The sequence below is a fragment of the Bos indicus x Bos taurus genome, chromosome 2, assembly GCF_003369695.1.
Source record: "Bos indicus x Bos taurus breed Angus x Brahman F1 hybrid chromosome 2, Bos_hybrid_MaternalHap_v2.0, whole genome shotgun sequence".
Taxonomy (NCBI): domain Eukaryota; kingdom Metazoa; phylum Chordata; class Mammalia; order Artiodactyla; family Bovidae; genus Bos; species Bos indicus x Bos taurus.
Window position 1 is genome coordinate 110675974 of NC_040077.1, and position 18526 is coordinate 110694499.

The window sequence follows — 18526 nt, forward strand, 5'->3', positions numbered from 1 at the left end:
ACCTGTGGATTAGGAGAGACTAAGAAGCACATCAATCTACATCACATTGAAGTATGAACTTCATTTGAATCCCAAATCAAACAATTAAAATGAGAGGGAGGGGACATATGTCAAACCTCATGTGGAGGTTTGACAGAAAACAACAAAATTCTGTAAAGCAATTATCTTTTAATTAAAAAATTAAAAATTTAAAAAAGTAAAAGAACCTTGAGAAAATTTGAACAATAATTAGATACTTAAGGATATTAGGAACACTATTGTTAATTTAAGGGGATATGGTAATATTCTGTAATTGTCTCTACAATTATAGTTAAATTTCACATACTTCAGTAAATAACACTTCTGTTATTTCATCCATTTTCTAATGTATCTACTACCAAAAAATAGCCCAAAGTTAAGAATTGAGCAAAAGAAAGAATAAGCGTAGACAATAAACTGATAGAAGACCATGAACAATGTACATTTATTTTAACCATAAATAAATATAAACTAGTTAGCCACATTAGTAATGGTAGGACATAGCTATTCATAAAGCGAGGGTAAAATACAGAATTTGCCCAATCTAAAACACAGACTCTCATCTCTCATGTATTTAATGCAGAAATATTGATTGTTATGCGTGCTAAAGTACAGCTATTTACAGTGACATTTAATGTGCTTCTGATTTATTTTCTTTCCACTTATATAAAATGGGCAGGATGTAAATCCTAAAGAACCTAACATTATCACACTGTAAGATATCTATCAAGCTTGATAAGTGAACCTAGAAGGAAAAAAAAAAAGAAACACTTGGAAAAAAACTCAAAAATCCATTAAGATTTACTGAAAAATTTCCACCCATTTATAATGAGTGAATCAACACCTGTTCCATTCTATCCAAATGAATTTGAGTACCTCTTATTAAAAAGAACACCTACGACATCTTAGAAAAGCCAGTGGGCCTCAGAAAACAAAATATATAAACTCATTATTACAATCCTTCTAAACTAGCATAAGAATTCTTTAAAGTTCTGACATTGAATACAGAGACAGAATTCAAGTCCTTGATGCATATTATTACCAATTAGTTACTTAGTTTAGCTCTAATCTGCCACATTTGGTTGTTCTTCAGTCGCTCAGTCATGTCAGACTCTCTGTGACCCCATGGACTGCAGTGCACCAGGCTTCCCTATTCTACTTGTAAGTATTTCTATTGATTAAATCTAACTTAAAAAAAAACCTAATTTTAACATTATTAGAACTTTTAGAATGTCAAGAACTAATTCAGCTACTACTTTTAAAAGTGAAAATCAAGATCCAAAGAAACAAATCACAGAATTCAGATGAAATTAACTTTCTTAAAAGCATTTCCTTCCAATTCTAAGATTCCCTTTGATGCTAGAATGAATCTAATAGACACGATCTTCTCTAAAGCCTCAGTTAAACAAACCATGCATGCATGCTCAGTTGCTTCAGTTGTATCTGACTTTTTGCAACTGCATGGACTGTAGTCTGCCAGGCTCCTCTGTCCACAGGATTCTCTAGGCAAGAAAACGACTGAGTTGCTGTGCTCTCCTCCAGGGGATCTTCCCAACCCAGGGGTCGAACTCATGTCTCCTGCATTGGCAGGTGGATTTTTTACTGCTGAGCCATGGGGGAAGCCCAAACAAATCACAGATATGCATACATAAGAAAAAGAGTGAGCTTATTAAAGTATGAAAGATAAGACTACTCAAACTTATTAATAAGACATTATAACTTTGAAATGCTCTTTTTATAGTTTGTGCACTAATCTATAATGTATATCACTTAACATTTACTACTAAGGGAGTATCACTCTCATTTAAATATGTATCATAACCTTGACATGAAACTGACAAAACACTAGACAATCACAATGAAAGGCACAGTCAGCAGAGTCTAGAACTGGCGTAACGACTCATTTCAAAGCCAAAGACTTAATGGAGGCTCTGGGAACAGGTGTTGATTAACTCATAAATGGGTGGAAAAGAGGTGAAACCTGAAATTTTTTTTTTTTTTTAATCAATTGTGAAATAGAAAGTTGAGGTAAGAAAGGCTAGGCTAGGTAGCACTAAGCAAGGGATCATGGAAAAAGCAAGAAAGTTCCAGAAAAACATCTATTTCTGCTTTATTGAATATGCCAAAGCCTTTGACTGTGTGGATCACAATAAACTGTGAAAAATTCTGAAAGAGATGGGAATACCAGAACACCCGACCTGCCTCTTGAGAAATTTGTATGCAGGTCAGGAAGCAACAGTTAGAACTGGACATGGAACAACAGACTGGTTCCAAATAGGAAAAGGAGTTCGTCAAGGCTGTATATTGTCACCCTGTTTATTTAACTTATGTGCAGAGTACATCATGAGAAACGCTGGGCTGGAAGAAACACAAGCTGGAATCAAGATTGCCGGGAGAAATATCAAGAACCTCAGATATGCAGATGACACCACCCTTATGGCAGAAAGTGAAGAGGAACTCAAAAGCCTCTTGATGAAAGTGAAAGTGGAGAGTGAAAAAGTTGGCTTAAAGCTCAACATTCAGAAAACGAAGATCATGGCATCTGGTCCCACCACTTCATGGGAAATAGATGGGGAAACAGTGGAAACAGTGTCAGACTTTATTTTTCTGGGCTCCAAAATCACTACAGATGGTGACTGCGGCCATGAAATTAAAAGACGCTTACTCCTTGGAAGGAAAGTTATGACCAACCTAGATAGCATATTCAAAAGCAGAGACATTACTTTGCCAACAAAGGTCCGGCTAGTCAAGGCTATGGTTTTTCCTGTGGTCATGTATGGATGTGAGTTGGACTGTGAAGAAGGCTGAGCACCGAAGAATTGATGCTTTTGAACTGTGGTGTTGGAGAAGACTCTTGAGAGTCCCTTGGACTGCAAGGAGATCCAACCAATCCATTCTGAAGGAGATTAGCCCTGGGATTTCTTTGGAAGGAATGATGCTAAAGCTGAAACTCCAGTACTTTGGCCACCTCATGTGAAGAGTTGACTCATTGGAAAAGACTCTGATGCTGGGAGGGATTGGGGGCAGGAGGAGAAGGGGACGAAGAGGATGAGATGGCTGGATGGCATCACTGACTCGATGGACATGAGTCTGGGTGAACTCTGGGAGCTGGTGATGGACAGGGAGGCCTGGCGTGCTGCGATTCATGGGGTCGCAAAGAGTCGGACACGACGGAGCGACTGATCTGATCTGATCTGATACAGCTAATCAAGAAAAGATGATAAAATGTCCTAAGAAGTTTTGTCAGCAAAGTATATAAGAACCCAACATAAACTTATCCAAGAAGAGATTCTAAAGAAGCTCTAAAATTCTGCCCCCTGAGATAAAACAACTGACGAGACTTCATAACTCATGTACTGCCTCTCAGTTTTTACCCATTTTCTTATCTACTTAAAACCCTTACCTGGAATTCAGCCGTTTTAGGATTACTTATGTGGACGGCCTTGGTTGCAGAGATATCCATACCCAGTTTGTCAGCAATATCTTCTTGGGAGCACTAAGGAATACATGAAAATAGATCAATATGGAAACACGATGACTAAATCTTAAAGTATGTAATGCTGTAACAACTTGTAATGGTCTCGTGGCGATGCAGATTATATAAATCAGTAAACTAAGAATAAGCATACATCAATTACATTCAGGTGCACAGCAGATGCAATTCAACATTAATAGTTCTCTTACCAGAGTTCTAACCATGGTGCAGAGCTAAAGCACATTTTTCACATGGAGTTGGTGGTACAGCCTGTACTTGGGCCCTCCTACATTGACCTTAGCGGTCCAATCTCCAACAATTCCCTTCTCATTCCCTCAACTGTTTATACTTTTCCATACCTTTACCTGAAATGCCTTCCCACCCAACTTGTGGCTACCACCTCCCGCCAAGATTCTACTTAAAAGACATCTCTTCCATAAAAATATCCCTAATGACTCCAGGAAGAAGTTCTCTCCTCCTCCTTGGTGTTTATACAGCTTTCTGTTTTGACTCCTGTTGTAACCTCTGCAAAATCCACACTGACTTGTGGCAGAACAGGGGGTGGAACTGAGAGAATTCTCAAACAGAACCAGTACTGTCTGCATAAATGAAAAAGGGCCCACAGACACACAGCTACCCAGCTAGGTATCTAAGTGACTTCTACTTTATTGTGATGATGGATGACAAAAGACAGAGATAAGAAGAAATTTAAATCAGGTATCCTGAAGGGGTAGTAGTAGGTATACAGGATGAAATGTTTATCAATGTTAATATTTATATGTTTTAAAGTGCTAGAAAAAAATGTATAGAGTAAATGAAGCCCATAATTTTTATGAATACTATTCTTATAATAAGGTTAAAGTAGCTTTTCAGTTTTAAAAGTGAGCTAACGTAAAAGAAATTATTACTACTGGTTTGGAAATATAGCAAAAACCATGATGCTATGTGAGGTACTTACGCTTGGGAAATCAAGGGCTGAGTTTTATGAAAAGAAGGCTTGTTACTCTTATGCAAAACTAGATATACAAGGCTCAGTGATGTTTAGGTCTGCTCATAAAGTTTGTAACCATAAATATCTGTAATGTTGACATTCCTATAGAAAAACTGTTACTACAAAACTGAAACTCTCTAGCACCTAACTTCTCCCACCCTGAACTGTGACAATGTGTTGACATGACCTTGGACAGCTGAATGGACTCCTAGTGGGAGTCCATCAGTCACAGGCCTGGGGTGCAGACAGACCTGGTCTGGAATCCCTGGTGCACAGCGAACTGGCTGCATGGAGTGGAACAAGTTACCTCAATTAACTGCTGTGAGAGACAGAAACACCGACTTCACAGGGCTGCCCTGAGAGACGGAATCTCGGACATAAACCCCTTCACAGCAGACCCATTCTCTTGGCAGTGTAGGTACTGGTCAGCAAGCAGAGCATGGGCTCCCCTGAGATGCGTGGGGCTATGCACTTACAAAGTCCCTTCCCGTGCCACTTACTGTAATTTAAAAAAACAGAAGACACTTCAAAAAAAAAAAAAACATTTCCTTATGCGATTTTTTGTGTGTACATTTTACATGAAATCATTGCTGTTCCTGACGGCATATGTATATATGGTCCATACATGAACACCGTATTCAAACCTAACATTCCTTCATGGTCCGACCTAAGGAAAAAGCACTCCTCTAGAAGTGAAAAGGCCAGATTTTGGTCACAGTTCTCCTGCTCTCTGTGTATGCTTTGCCGGGTGCTTATTGTCTCAGCCCCAGGCTCCCTCACCAGTACAGCGCCTGGCATATAACAGATGTTCCATAAATATTGTTCAATGAATGACCTGCTAAGCCAGAGAAACAACTAAGCTGGCTAGGTCTGGAAGGTCCCTCCCAACATGAACATCCTACGAACTACAAATGATCAATAAAATGACATGAGACAGGCCGCATCGCCGCACCAACCCTCCATGTACTGGTCGTGACTCCCACTACTTTTCTTCTGCAAATCGTCTGAGAATTTAGGGCTGGAATTGAGTCGGGGGGAGCTTTCCTGGTTGTTTTGGTTTTTACCCTACGTCGCTAAGCTGAAACGGACTTGAATTCTCAAAAACTACACTGTGGGCACCACAGAACAGCTCAGCAAAAGAGAAAAAGAAACTACAAATTGCACACACATTTCCCTCCCTTCAAATGGTCAATCTGCTGGGGCAAGGAGATTTCCGTCTGATTTTGTAATAAAATTCATTTCCTGATTCAGGCCTTTTATGTCAGCTTTTCAACTCAAAGCAAATGTTTGCGAACATGTTCAAAGACAAAGAAACAAGTTTAATGTGGAACAGTCCACAAGCCCTCAACCAGGGCGGCATCCAGCGGGCACACCACAACTGAATCAAGCCTAAAAATTCTAATGTAATAACTCTGGTTATGAAATTCACCATGAGCCCTCAACAATGACATGAAACTCTAAAATACACTGTCGTCTGTCATTTCAGATACTTTTTTAATCCTTCACGCTTTTCTGTGACTAAATAAAGAAATCTTCATTTCTGTATCAGAAATTATACAATCTCTAAGTAACAAAGGTTATTCTTCTAGAGCTTGGAAATTTTGTTAAGTCTTAATAAATTCATGTAAAGCATCACAGAACAAGGAATCTGGAGATTTAAAGAAAACCATCAGCAGGACAGAAAACACATGTACAACATACCAGAGCAAAGGTAAGTGCTTCGGTGAATCCGGCAGCTGCCATGTCCTGTCTCAGGAGTTCTGTGAGTTTATTTAGGGGAAACTGGGGGAAAGAAATCATTTCACTTCAATAAAATTTCCCACTTAAAAAAAAAATTATAGAAAACTTGTCACTTAAAGGAACTGCCCTTTCACCCTAATATGTTCTAGTCCCATCATTACTGTACTACCTTACCATCCCCTCCCCACCACCCCAACACCCCTCCTTTGAGGTAAAAACCCTCCCTCTCTCTCCCCCACACACCATTCTGCCTTCAGGCCCAGGATCAGAAAATGAACCTCCTACTTAGAGATGCAAGGAGGCCTCCAAACTCAAAACCTGTCTTTCTTCAAAGAGCCAGTCATCACAGGTTTTTAACGTACTCTAATCAATGGGGCATCTGTTTTGTATCCTCTCCACAGCAAATGCCTCTCAGAGCAAAGCATGTCCAAGACTGCTTAATTCCTAGGCTCTGTTTCTCTCCAAGCCATCCTGGCATTCAATAATCAGTTTCTAACAATAAGGAGTGTTTATTTAAGGGTGCAATCTTACTTGATTAGCTATGGTGTACGTTTTCGGGAGAGTCATCTGAATGTTGTTATATCCGTAAGCAATAGCTGCGTCTTCTATGATATCACAGGCGTGGATAATGTCAGCTCTGGTCGGGGGGATTTCAACCTCGATCTGATTCCCATCGCCTATGACTTCTGACTTTAAACACATCCTGGTCAGAAGCTTGGCAAGATTTTCTGGAGTTTCTCTGAAAGAGGAACGTACGAACCATAAATGTCATTGGATTATTTAAAACATGTTTATATTTGGTTTTAAACTATGCTACTACCTGAAACAGTAACCTGTCTTTGTGAATTCCAAAAGACCCCCGACATCCTAACTGAGGTTCTGTCATCACTTAACTTTCTCTGAAGGGACAGAAAAACCTCTCTAAGCATTCATTCAGGAAAAATTAAGCAGTCATGTGTGCACTTCATTCTTGAATTCAACAATAAATAAATAAATGAAGCATGCGGAGTGTACCTGATCCCAACTTTTTTGTTAATTAGGTCAGCTCTCACCATCTCCTTTCGATAAGCCAGTTCCTAAGAGAGAGAAAGAGTTGGAGAAGCTTAAATCACTCCTGCCAGATACAGCCTTAGCTTCTTTCTAATTCAATTTGTTGTTGTTGTTGCAGTTTTATTAGGCTCCCAAGCAACTGTCATTAGAGCCAGACATCAAAAGTAAACTAGGTATTTCAGAACATGATTTGCTACATTGTATTTGTAAATGAACATTCTATTGATACTCAATAGACAACCGGAAGCTTGGAAATGTTACAAAATGCCAAACATGTTTTGCTTTTACATGGTCAATCACCATTTTCCTCAGCAAAACACTGGTGCATTACATCATTTCTACACTGCTTACAAATCCTGCTGAAGACTTTCAATTTCATCTCATGCAAGTAGGTGTCTATGACTAAAAAAGAATAATTCATGTATTGCACTGTACTATACAGCATACTAAATCCAAGAGTGTTATGAAGTCATTCCTCTTCTTTTTTAAGGGGGGAAATGGAACCAGGCTCGAGCCCGAGCTATCAACGTGCTCCAGGAGCCAGCCGGGCTGGGAGCATCTGATGAACTAGTCCTCACTCTCCTTCAAACAGTACACAACTCTACCTTGTGAGACAAGAACACACAAACATAAAATCCAGGCTTTACCTATGAGTATTTCTTATCACTGAATTATTCTCAGAAGTGTAACTGCCACTAGCAAAAGGGCCATAAATTTAAACACCTGTTTGTACTCAGGTAAGGACAATGGGTGGAGAAGGCAATGGCACCCCACTCCAGTACTCTTGCCTGGAAAATCCCATGGGCGGAGGAGCCCAGTAGGCTGCAGTCCATGGGGTCGCTAAGAGCTGGACACGACTGAGCGACTTCACTTTCACTTTTCCCTTTCATGCATTGGAGAAGGAAATGGCAGGCCACTCCAGTGTTCTTGCCTGGAGAATCCCAGGGACTGGGTGGGGGTGGGGGGGGAGGAGCCTGGTGGGCTGCCGACTCTGTGCGGACACGAGTGAAGTGACTTAGCAGTAGCAGGACAATGGGCCAGAGTCCTGCTAATCAAAATGCGGTTCTCAGATTATGGTTGCCAGGGGCAAAGCTGAAGGGAAGGGACAGTTAGGGAGTTTGGCATGGATGTGTACACAACTGATGTATTTAAAATGGATAGGCAACAAGGACCTACGGTATAGCACACACAACTCTGCTCAGTGTTATGGGGCAGCCTGGATGGGAAGGGAGCTTGGGGGAGAAAGGATACATGCATATGTATGGCTGAGTCCCTCTGCTGTTCACCTGAAACTACCACATTGCTTGCTAATTGGCTATACCCCAATACAAAATTTTCTGAAAAATTCAGTTCTCAGAGCAGAAGTATCATTACCACCCCAGTGCAACCACCACTAGGTAAAGAAATCCAAGCTAGGCTGCTGGGTGACGAGACACTTGACTTGTTCGCCCCACTGCTAAGAAGCAACATGAAAGAGAGGCCGATCCCGGTCATCAGCTGCCAAGCCTACCGACCAGCTGAAGGAGCTCGGCAGGGATGAGCCTAGGAAACTACCTGGCTGACCACAGAACCATGACACAAACAAATGACTGTTGTCTGAAGTCAGTAAATCTTGGGGTAGTTACATAAAAAGGGCTGATAACAGTAACTAAAATCAATTAAAAAAACAGAAAACTGCTATAGCCCAAAATTTCAGTTATGCTCCCCTAGCGGCTCAGACAGTAAAGAATCTGCCTGCCAATGCAGGAGACCCAGGTTCAATCCCTGGGTCAGGAAGATCCCCTGGAGAATGGCAACCCACTCTGGTATTGCCTGCAGAAGCCAATGGACAGAGGAGCCTGGGGGGCTACAGTCCATACGGTTGCAAAGAGTCGGACATGACTGAGCGACTAATATTTTCTTTCTACAGTTATACATTTGTTTTGAATTATAATAAATACTCTAGAATAATACATGATGCCAAATACTAATGTTTTCAGGAAGGGGAAGGTTTTGATCTTGGCAGGTTTTATCTACTCTAAAAACCATTTGAATAGCAGAAATTATTCTAGGCTCTGACTCACTTCATAAGTAACAGAGGAATTGTGAAAAATCCAAAGATAAAGAGCTCATCAAAGAATGGCCTCACTGAATCAGAACCCAACTGATAGTGACACTGAAAAATGTGTTAGAATGGCCACCCTGTGTATGCGAAGCCATCTTGGGGTAAAAAGCTCAGTTGTTTAAGAATGCTATTTTGAATTTTTATCAAGATCCCATATCTTCAAAGTAATTGTGCTTACTAGTAAATTAGTTTTATTAACACATCCAGATGTAATTTATTAGTTACAGTGATGGCCTTTCACAATTGGTAAATCAAATGTGAAAAGACTTAGTTTGGAAGGCCGAATAGCCTTCAGTTCAGTTCAGTCGCTCAGCTGTGTCCGACTCTTTGCAACCCATGGACTGTAACACACCAGGCTTCCCTGTCCATCACCAACTCCCGGAGCTTGTTCAAACTCATGTCTATCAAGTCAGTATAACCTTAAAAGGGGTGAAACTAAAAATTACCCAGTTACCTAGTTGATAAGGGTATAAACCACAGGAATTACAGTATCTAACTCCTGTGGTATAATGGAGTGTGTCAGGAGTGAAGTGTGCCATAAAATAGTGTTGGGGCTGTCAAGCTTAAATCTTAGCTCTACCACTAGCAATAAGGCAGGCGAGCCGCCAGCTCCACCAATAGTAACAGGCAAGCTATTTATCATCTCAAGGTCAAGGGCCTAATAGTGGCACCCAATCGTATAGGGTTAATGTGAAGATTAAGCCCACGTGATGCACATAGCATCACGCCTGGCATGTAGGTGGGCAGATGGATGCACAGAAAGACCACAAGCACTCTACAGCTTAGTATTGCTGTTACTGTTGTCAAAGTCATCATCATCAAGTCACTTCTATACTTACTGGAAAGGTATGTAATTTTCCATTAGGAAAAACTACCTCAGCTGCTTCAACCCTGAAAACAAAAATAAAGACAGAAATAGAATTAAAAAATAAAAACAAAAACCTAAGGGGAAAAAAGAGCCATACATTCTAGAAATGTGTGAGGTTAATACAACGTTCATTTGGTCTACAACTGCTGAATCAACAGTCTATTCGTGTCCCCACCCTGCTGTCTAGGTTAATCCTCCCAATACACAACATTACTATTTTATTTCCTGTGGCTCTTGCGTCTCTCCTTGATCAGTTTATCTCCCAGTCCTGCCAAGCACACATCCTCGATGAACTCCTTGCTGATACTGATACACACGTCCCAGGCTTTACCACAGTCATGTTGTTATAGGAGGAAAGCTGACTGACACCACCACTAAAATGCAAATCAACTTAAAAAAAAAAAAGATGTGAGCATACAGTAAGGGCCATATAGGTTTGGGAAGTAGTTTTTTATATAAAAACTTAGCCTTAGAACAAATACAGTAGTCTTATTGGTATATATAAGATATAATGCTTTGCTTTTATGTATGATTTCTCTTTGTTCAGCTGTTCCTTTTCCTGTTCCTCCATGTTTATATTCTCAAATCCAGTGATCCTTACAAAAAGCCTGTCACTGCAGTAATGTGCCCTTACAAACAGCCAGAGCATCACTGAAACTTTCTAAAGTACTTATCACCTTTTATATTATTAATTCATGTCTTAGCTCCCCAAAGAGATTATGTATTCCAATTACAGGAACTGCATTTTTTATCTTTATATTTAGCACAAGACCCTAGTGCTTTGACTTCAGAACAGACCATCATTGATAAAAATACCAAATGAACTTACGTAAACTGATTTTCACAATATTCACTGAACGTGGTAACAATGACATCAAGAACTATTTTTGCCTGCAAAGGAAAAAAATCAAATATTATGGTAACACATGAAAATCCTCTCTTCCCTCAAACAGAAATGAATTAATATTTAATATAATTTAGTCTCCAAATATATAAAAATGGAACTGCATACACAAATTTTAAAGAAAGAAATGGAATAAAAACTGAGCTTGAATGTGCCTGACCTTATTGTCAGGTGTTCTGCATTTATGAAGTTCTCTGAGAGTTACAATCCATGACCGAGACAAATCATTTATTTCCCCCACTCCCCCTCCCCTAGGTTCACCAAATTTCAAGAAAGACAGATGGCTAACGACGGCAGTAAACCTTATCAGTCCCATAACCCTCTGCAGCCAGACACCAGATTCCTGGCCCAGTCACTTACCATCAGTCTGATCTGGGGCAAGTTACTTACTGTCATTGTACCTTAGCCTGTCTGTTAAGTAGACATAATAAAAGTTCCTACCTCATTTGGTTAACATGAAGATTAAGAGTGTAAGAGTGAGAGAGAGAGAGAGTGTGTGTGTGTGTGTGTGTAAAATACATAGGACAATGCTTGGCACATAGTGATGGCCCTATTGATTTGTTCATTTTTAAATTAAAAGAAATGCTGAGGAAAAAACACAGTAATCTTATAGGGGTACATGCTTTGCTTTTTTATATATTTCACACTTATATACAAACTTCAAGAACGATAACCAAGGTCTGCTAATGTACAAATTTTAAAAAGTTTTTAACAGGAACAGGTATTATATATTACCTGACACCATTTCTGAATGTACATTTGGTATGCCATACCATGCTAAGTCATTTAAGTCATGTCTGTCTCTGTGTGACCCTATGGACTGTAGTCTTCCAGGCTCCTCTGTCCACAGGACTCTCTGGGCAAGAATACTGGAGTGGGTTGCCATGTATTCCTCCAGCGACATTTGATATATAAAAGTTATAACCATTCAAGTCTACCTTTCTTAATATGCTTTACTACCACCTAACTCTACACCTTACTTAACACGTGGAAAGAAATCTTATGCTATAGAAAACAGCTGTCATGACGTTCCAATCTAATACGTGGTGACGAAAAGTGACTGAACGACTAGTATTCTGTATTTTCTAGATATATTTGTGTGTGTGTAAACTCTTTATCAGTTTGCTAAATAAGACTTTATAGCCAGCTGGTCCTAAATTTTTTTTTAACAAGTACACAAAAGTACAAAATTAGGATTCAAATTAAGCCAACTAAGATGAACTCCTTATAAAGATGGCATTACAATGTGGATCCCATTCTCAGTTTTACTGTTTTAATGTATGTGGCTAATTCTCTCACAAAGATGATGAGTTCCTTGAAATCAAGAACAAGTAACTCTTTGTTAAATTCATGGCATTGGAGAAAGAGAGTAGGTGCTCACTAAACATTTGTCAATTGAATGAAAGCACCATAACCAAGGGGCTTCCCAGGTGGCGCTAGTGGGTGAAGAACTCGCCTGCCAATGCAGGAGATGTAAAAGACGCTGGTTTGATTCCTGGGTTGGGAAGATCCCCTGGAGGAGGGCACAGCATCCCAGTCCAGTGTTGTTGCCTGGAGAATCCCATGGACAGAGGAGCCTGGTGGGCTACAGTCCATAGGGTTGCAAAGAGTAGGACATGACTGAAGTGACTTAGCACACACTACAACCAAAGTACAGAATACAAACACCTTTCTCATTTTCTAAGTTTCTAAAATACAGCCCCATTTAAAAAATAAACAAATTTTAAAATTTAGTCACATGGTCTCAGCTCAGAGGTAAAAATCTATATTGAGAACAAAAATAAAATAAAAGTTTTATTTACCTTAGTAAAGTCAGTTCCTGTGCACTCAATAAATACATTTTTCGTATTTACTGTTATTTTGGAATGGTTTCCTGCAACAAACACAAAACAACAACAAAGCAATCAGTTTCAGAAATAAAGGTGCACTAAAGAACTCTACAAATACAAGCTGACACCTCAGAGGTAAGGAGACACACAACTTTTATTCTAATCTCTCATTATAAGCTGGAGAATAAAGATAAAATAAAAAACAAGGTTAAAAAAAAAAAAAGTCTTTACAGAGTACATTACACAGTATGCTGCTTAACAGAAGCCATCTCATCTCATTTTCACCATAATGCTAAGACAGGGCTGCAGGCAGGACAAGTAAGATTCAAAGATTAAGCTCACTGCCAAGAATCACAAGCTATTAAACAACAAGGCTAAGATTTGGGCCTGGATCTGGCTCACTCCAAAGTCCACGATGAGTACGAGAGTCCAAGATATGGAGGAGGAAGTTTCTCCTTCCCATTGTGAAGCAACTGAACCCCCTTCTCACCTCCAGAAAGGCAAACATCTATGGCTTTGACATCACTAAATTTTGTAAATACATTCAAGTTGCTTCTCGAAAAAGCTTCAGAAAGAAATTAAGAGGGTAAATTTCAGTTCTGAAATTTTAATTTATAAAACAGCAGGCCAAGCAGAATTCCACTTTAAGTTTAACGAAATGAATTAAGGGCTAAAACCAAAATATCGACACCTTTTGGAAGAACAGAATCCAGAGAACTAGCACCAGAACATATTTATAAACTTAGCTTTTCCCTTCTCCAGGTGATCCGCCCAACCTCGGGATCAAACCAGGGTCTCCTGCATTGCAGGAGGATTCTTTACCAGCTGAGTCACCAAGGAAGTCCAAGAATACTGGAGTGCGTAGCCTATCCCTTCTCCAGCGGATATTCCCGACCCAGGGATCGAACTTGGGTCTCCTGCATTGCAGGAGGATTCTTTACCAACTGAGCTATCAGGGAAGCCCTAAAAGTAGGTATACATTTATGAATTATATAAAAATCACCAGTAAAATATTGAAAAAATGAAATGAACTATTGCAATAAAATCCACAAAAGACCTGAGATTCTCAGACTGAGTCTTCTGATTGATTCAGCCAAGACAATTGAGAATTCCACAGAAATGCTAAAGATTAAGAAGGAAATAGCAAAACACCTATGGTACTTAAGAAATAACTCACCGTTGATGATTGGAGGCATGGAAAGGACGACACCTTTGCTATCATAGATAACTGGGTACAGAGGTTTATTTTCAATTATATGTAAATAATGTTTAAGCTGGTTGTCAGTCTGAAAAAAAATTAAGACAAACAAAATTAGCTTCTTATTTCTATCAGTGTAATTAGTTTACATACGTACCTAGCATAAAAAGGGGGGGAGAATCAGAAAAATAACAAAACAGCCCCCAAAGTTTTAACTGTATGATATTTTCTAATATAAAGTAATGTCTCAGAATCTTCATACAGCCTCAGTCTCCTACTGAGGAAAGATGAGTTGTTGTTTAGTCGCTAAGTCATATCCGACTCTTTTGTTGACCTCATGGACTCTGGGCCCACCAGGCTCCTCTGTCCATGGGATTTTCCAGGCAAGCATACTGGAATAGGTTGCCATTCCCCAGGGATCAAACCTATGTCTCCTGTACTAGCAGGCAGATTCTTTACCACTGAGGAAAGATGAGACCACAATTATTTTTTAAGACTCAAAACAGATTTGCAGAGTAAGCCTGAATCACCTTAAGCAAAACACAAACCATACAAAACTATTTAGATAAACAAGAAAAAAATCACTTGCAAATCAGGCCAATAATAACAGCTGCTTTTCCCAAATGATACCTACCTCTTCTACTATTTGTTAAATGCAGTTTAAAGTGACAACTGAATTGATTTTTACTGCTGGACTCTGTAAGTGCTAATCATAGGAGGCAGGCACTTTGCAACAGTGCATGCCACACACACACACACAAAATCTAGATAAATCTTATTGTGCCTTATATTTGCATGAGTTTTAATTATTCCTAAATATGAATATTACAGAGCAGTAAGACCTATGTAAGTGGTTCTCAATCCTAGGTATACATTACAAACATCTGAGAGGATAAAAAAAATAATAAAACTAGAGCCAGAACTCACTCTAGATCAAATGAACCAGTATCTCTGGGTTGGAGCCCAGACACTGTTATTTTTTCAAAAGCACTCATGACATCACCCTAATTATAACTTGATTTTGGAGGAATTTTATGATTTATGCAGAGCTATTACATCAATATAAAATGACCTTTACCTTGTATATGTTCATCAGTTCACAGGCTGTATACTCTTTACTCTTATTTAGAGGCTTGAATTTGATATCAGAAGGTTTCTTTGCAGTGTAAGTAAATGGACCTGACAAAGTGTCCAAATCATGGGTACCAATAGCAACCAAGGCTCTTTTCCTAAATATGGAAACGGGGAGGGAGAGAGAGAAAAACAAAAGAGATCTGAAGATCTCAAAACATAAGACTACAGGTTTTTAAAAATTATTTGTAGACAATTCCTTAAAATAGTCTGTTACTATGTGACATCTTTACAAACATTAAAAATATAAGAAATTATAAAGCTACTGAAAACACATTATTTTAGTAGCTGAAATTCCTTCTACTAGTTTTCCCAAGTACTACGTTATTATTAATAGGACCTTAACATACCCTTTATCTTCTTTTTTTATCATATTTCCCTTTATCCTATTTCCTCTAATGTCAAGTAAACATAAATGTTTTATTAAGTTAGAATAAACCACCCAAAAACTCCTCTGTTTTTTGGCTTTTCTATATTTTCCTAAATTTCCTGTAACATAGCTATATTGCTTTATTAATGGAAATTAATTTTAAGAACTGAGATTACATTTAAAACTGAATAAGGAAATTTCAAAAGCTATTAATTTCATTTGTTCTACAGCTTATCTGCAAAGAATTTAAGGTAATTTTAGGAACTTAAAGATATAAAGTAGGCAAGAAAGAAACAGACTCAGGGATATAAAATGAAGCCAGGAACAATGCCAATATTAAATTAGAATCTCAAGGCCTACAGTCTTATCACAGAAGATTACAAATTTGACTCTAAGCTTTCCAATAGACAATCCAAAAAGAGAAACTCAAATCAGAATTTATGATATTCTTAAGGCTTCAAATGTGTTTTAGACTATGTAGGTCTAAACTAAATATCAAATGGATAAAATCATTAGTTATCAAGAAATGTGTTGAGTCCACATTACATGAACTATGAAATAGCTTTGAGAATTTGTTGAAACAAACTTTGGTCAACCTCAAATTAACACAGCATTATACAGCAACTAACTGAATAAATTTTTTTTGTTCAGTCTCTAAGACAGGCGACTAGAATTTTAATGGGTGACTTGAACAGAGCTGTTGACAACCCTAGAGGGAGTGTTACTGTACTCAATGAGTTGCATGTTTATATACTAGCATCAGATGTATGCATGCTCAGTTGAGTCCAACTCTTTGCAACCCCATGGACTGTAGCCTGCCAGGCTCCTCTGTCCATGGGATATCCCAGTCAAGATTACTGGAATGGGTAGCCATTCCCTTCTCCAGGGGATCTTTCCAACCCAGGGATTGAACCTGCGTCTCCTGCATCGGAAGGTGGATTCTTTACCACTGCACCACCTGAGGAGTCATATACTAGCACAAGTAGAAATGTACCCATGGCCTGCAACAGAAACCACTCCTCAGAGAAAAAGAACAAAATCAAAAGCCTCTGCCATAACAAGATATTCTGTATACAATCAGAAAGCAGTGCATATGAAAACAGGGAAACACAACATACTCCCAACAAGCCAACCCATACAAATCAGTGCTAAGATGACCTGGATTTTCTAATCACTATGCAGATTTTTAAAATACTACTACCACTACAAAAAAAGCTACTACAATGGTCCAGTCAGTTTAGATAAATCAACAACTGATAAACCCATGAGTAAGAAAATCCATGTTTTCTTGGACATTAATGTTGGTTTTTTAATCCGAAAACAGTATCTCAAAAATGTAGCTAAATTTCAACTTCAAGCCAATCACAAAAAAATTCTGGATGGATCAGAGAGCTATGCATTTTGAAAAACAAACAGCAAACATAGGTACATACACACATACATATACACAAACAAGGTACCATAAACATTATTCAGAGAAAACATAGATGAACAATGCTTAATTAAAACTGTGGAGCAGGACATCCCTTAAGACACAAAACACAAAAGTCATATAGGAAGACTGATAAATATTGATACCCAAATTGTAAATTTTATACAATCAAAAGACCCCACAAGTCAAAAGACACAGAGAGGAAAGGTCTACGACACAGGTAAAGAAAAAGGATTAATATCCCCCAAATAAAGAGATATGAAAACTAAAAATAAAAATCAAGATTCTACTTATGATACTGGCAAGAATTTTGGTAAAGTCTTGCTGTGAAAAAGCAGCGACTGAAAGAACCGAGCGAAAAAAAGAGAAACTTCGTTAAAAGGGAACCAAAGAGATTCTATAGAGTAAAAAGTTTGCTGGATACTTCCAGGAGTAACAGAGACTAGACTGACTCTCTTGCCTGACACAATCACAAAAGAGGGAAGACACATATACCACAATGGTTTCTAAGGCCGGCACTGGACCTCAGGCGATGAAGGACAGGAAAGAGATAAGGGAGATGAGAGACCAGAAACAGGTAAGGTAAGCCCTATGACTGCCCAGCTGGCTGCCTGGAGGGACTTCAAGTCACAGGGCAGGAAAGGGGGTCAGGCAGGAGCCCAGTGAACTCCCTAAGTTGAAGAGACACAGCTGAGAGCCTCGGGAGACCAAGATGGCGGCCAGAGGTCACCACACAGAGCACTGGAGATGAACAGAGCTACACAGGCAGAGAGCTCTGCGATCTGCAGAGGGGCCCCCTCAAGAACTTGCTGAGTATCAATCAGTGTGAGCATGTGAGGAAACCACCTAAGGCCAGGCAAAGAACCATCCAACGCAACAGTGCTCACACAGACTGAAAACCCAATCTTTCACAGGGGCCATGGGTAAAGTAGGAACAAGGTCTCGCCTCAGTAGTAAGGACTAATTAGCCTTAGACAGAACACTGTATGATCAACAAAAACAGAAACACACATACACACACAAAAGCAGAGAAAAATCAATGAAACCAAAAGCTAGTTCTGTGAAAACTGACACACAGAGATATCCACTAAAGTAACTGATAAAACTTCTAGCTACACTGATCAAAGGGGAAAGAGAAGACATAGGCATAAAAGAGGTGATACTGATACAGATACTGTAGCTATCAAAGGATAATAAGGGAAGATCAACAACTTTTATGCCAATAAAAGTTTACTATAAATCACTTATAATTTAAGTGAAATGATTATATCTCTTGAAAAACACAAATTAGGATTTACTGACTCTGGCATATCAGAGTATTAGGATATAATTTATACCTCCCCTTAGAAAAAGCTCATGATTTCCAGAAATACTGCATAAAATACAACTTAAAGCTGAATTAAGGAAATGCCTTAC

The 18526-nt window shown here is 39.0% G+C and overlaps 1 protein-coding gene across 3 annotated transcripts in view; it reads right to left on the bottom strand.

Moving 5' to 3' along the window:
* Window positions 1–18526, bottom strand: part of FARSB (phenylalanyl-tRNA synthetase subunit beta) — a 73827-nt gene that overhangs the window by 40101 nt on the left and 15200 nt on the right. For all 3 annotated transcript variants that reach the window (XM_027514595.1, XM_027514588.1, XM_027514597.1), the window contains 9 exons: window positions 15256–15406; window positions 14157–14265; window positions 12953–13023; window positions 11076–11137; window positions 10218–10269; window positions 7239–7300; window positions 6756–6963; window positions 6186–6266; window positions 3422–3514 (listed from right to left, as the gene is read on the bottom strand). In XM_027514595.1, the coding sequence (XP_027370396.1) occupies window positions 3422–3514; window positions 6186–6266; window positions 6756–6963; window positions 7239–7300; window positions 10218–10269; window positions 11076–11137; window positions 12953–13023; window positions 14157–14265; window positions 15256–15406 (889 nt within the window). The remainder of the gene's footprint in view (window positions 1–3421; window positions 3515–6185; window positions 6267–6755; window positions 6964–7238; window positions 7301–10217; window positions 10270–11075; window positions 11138–12952; window positions 13024–14156; window positions 14266–15255; window positions 15407–18526) is intronic.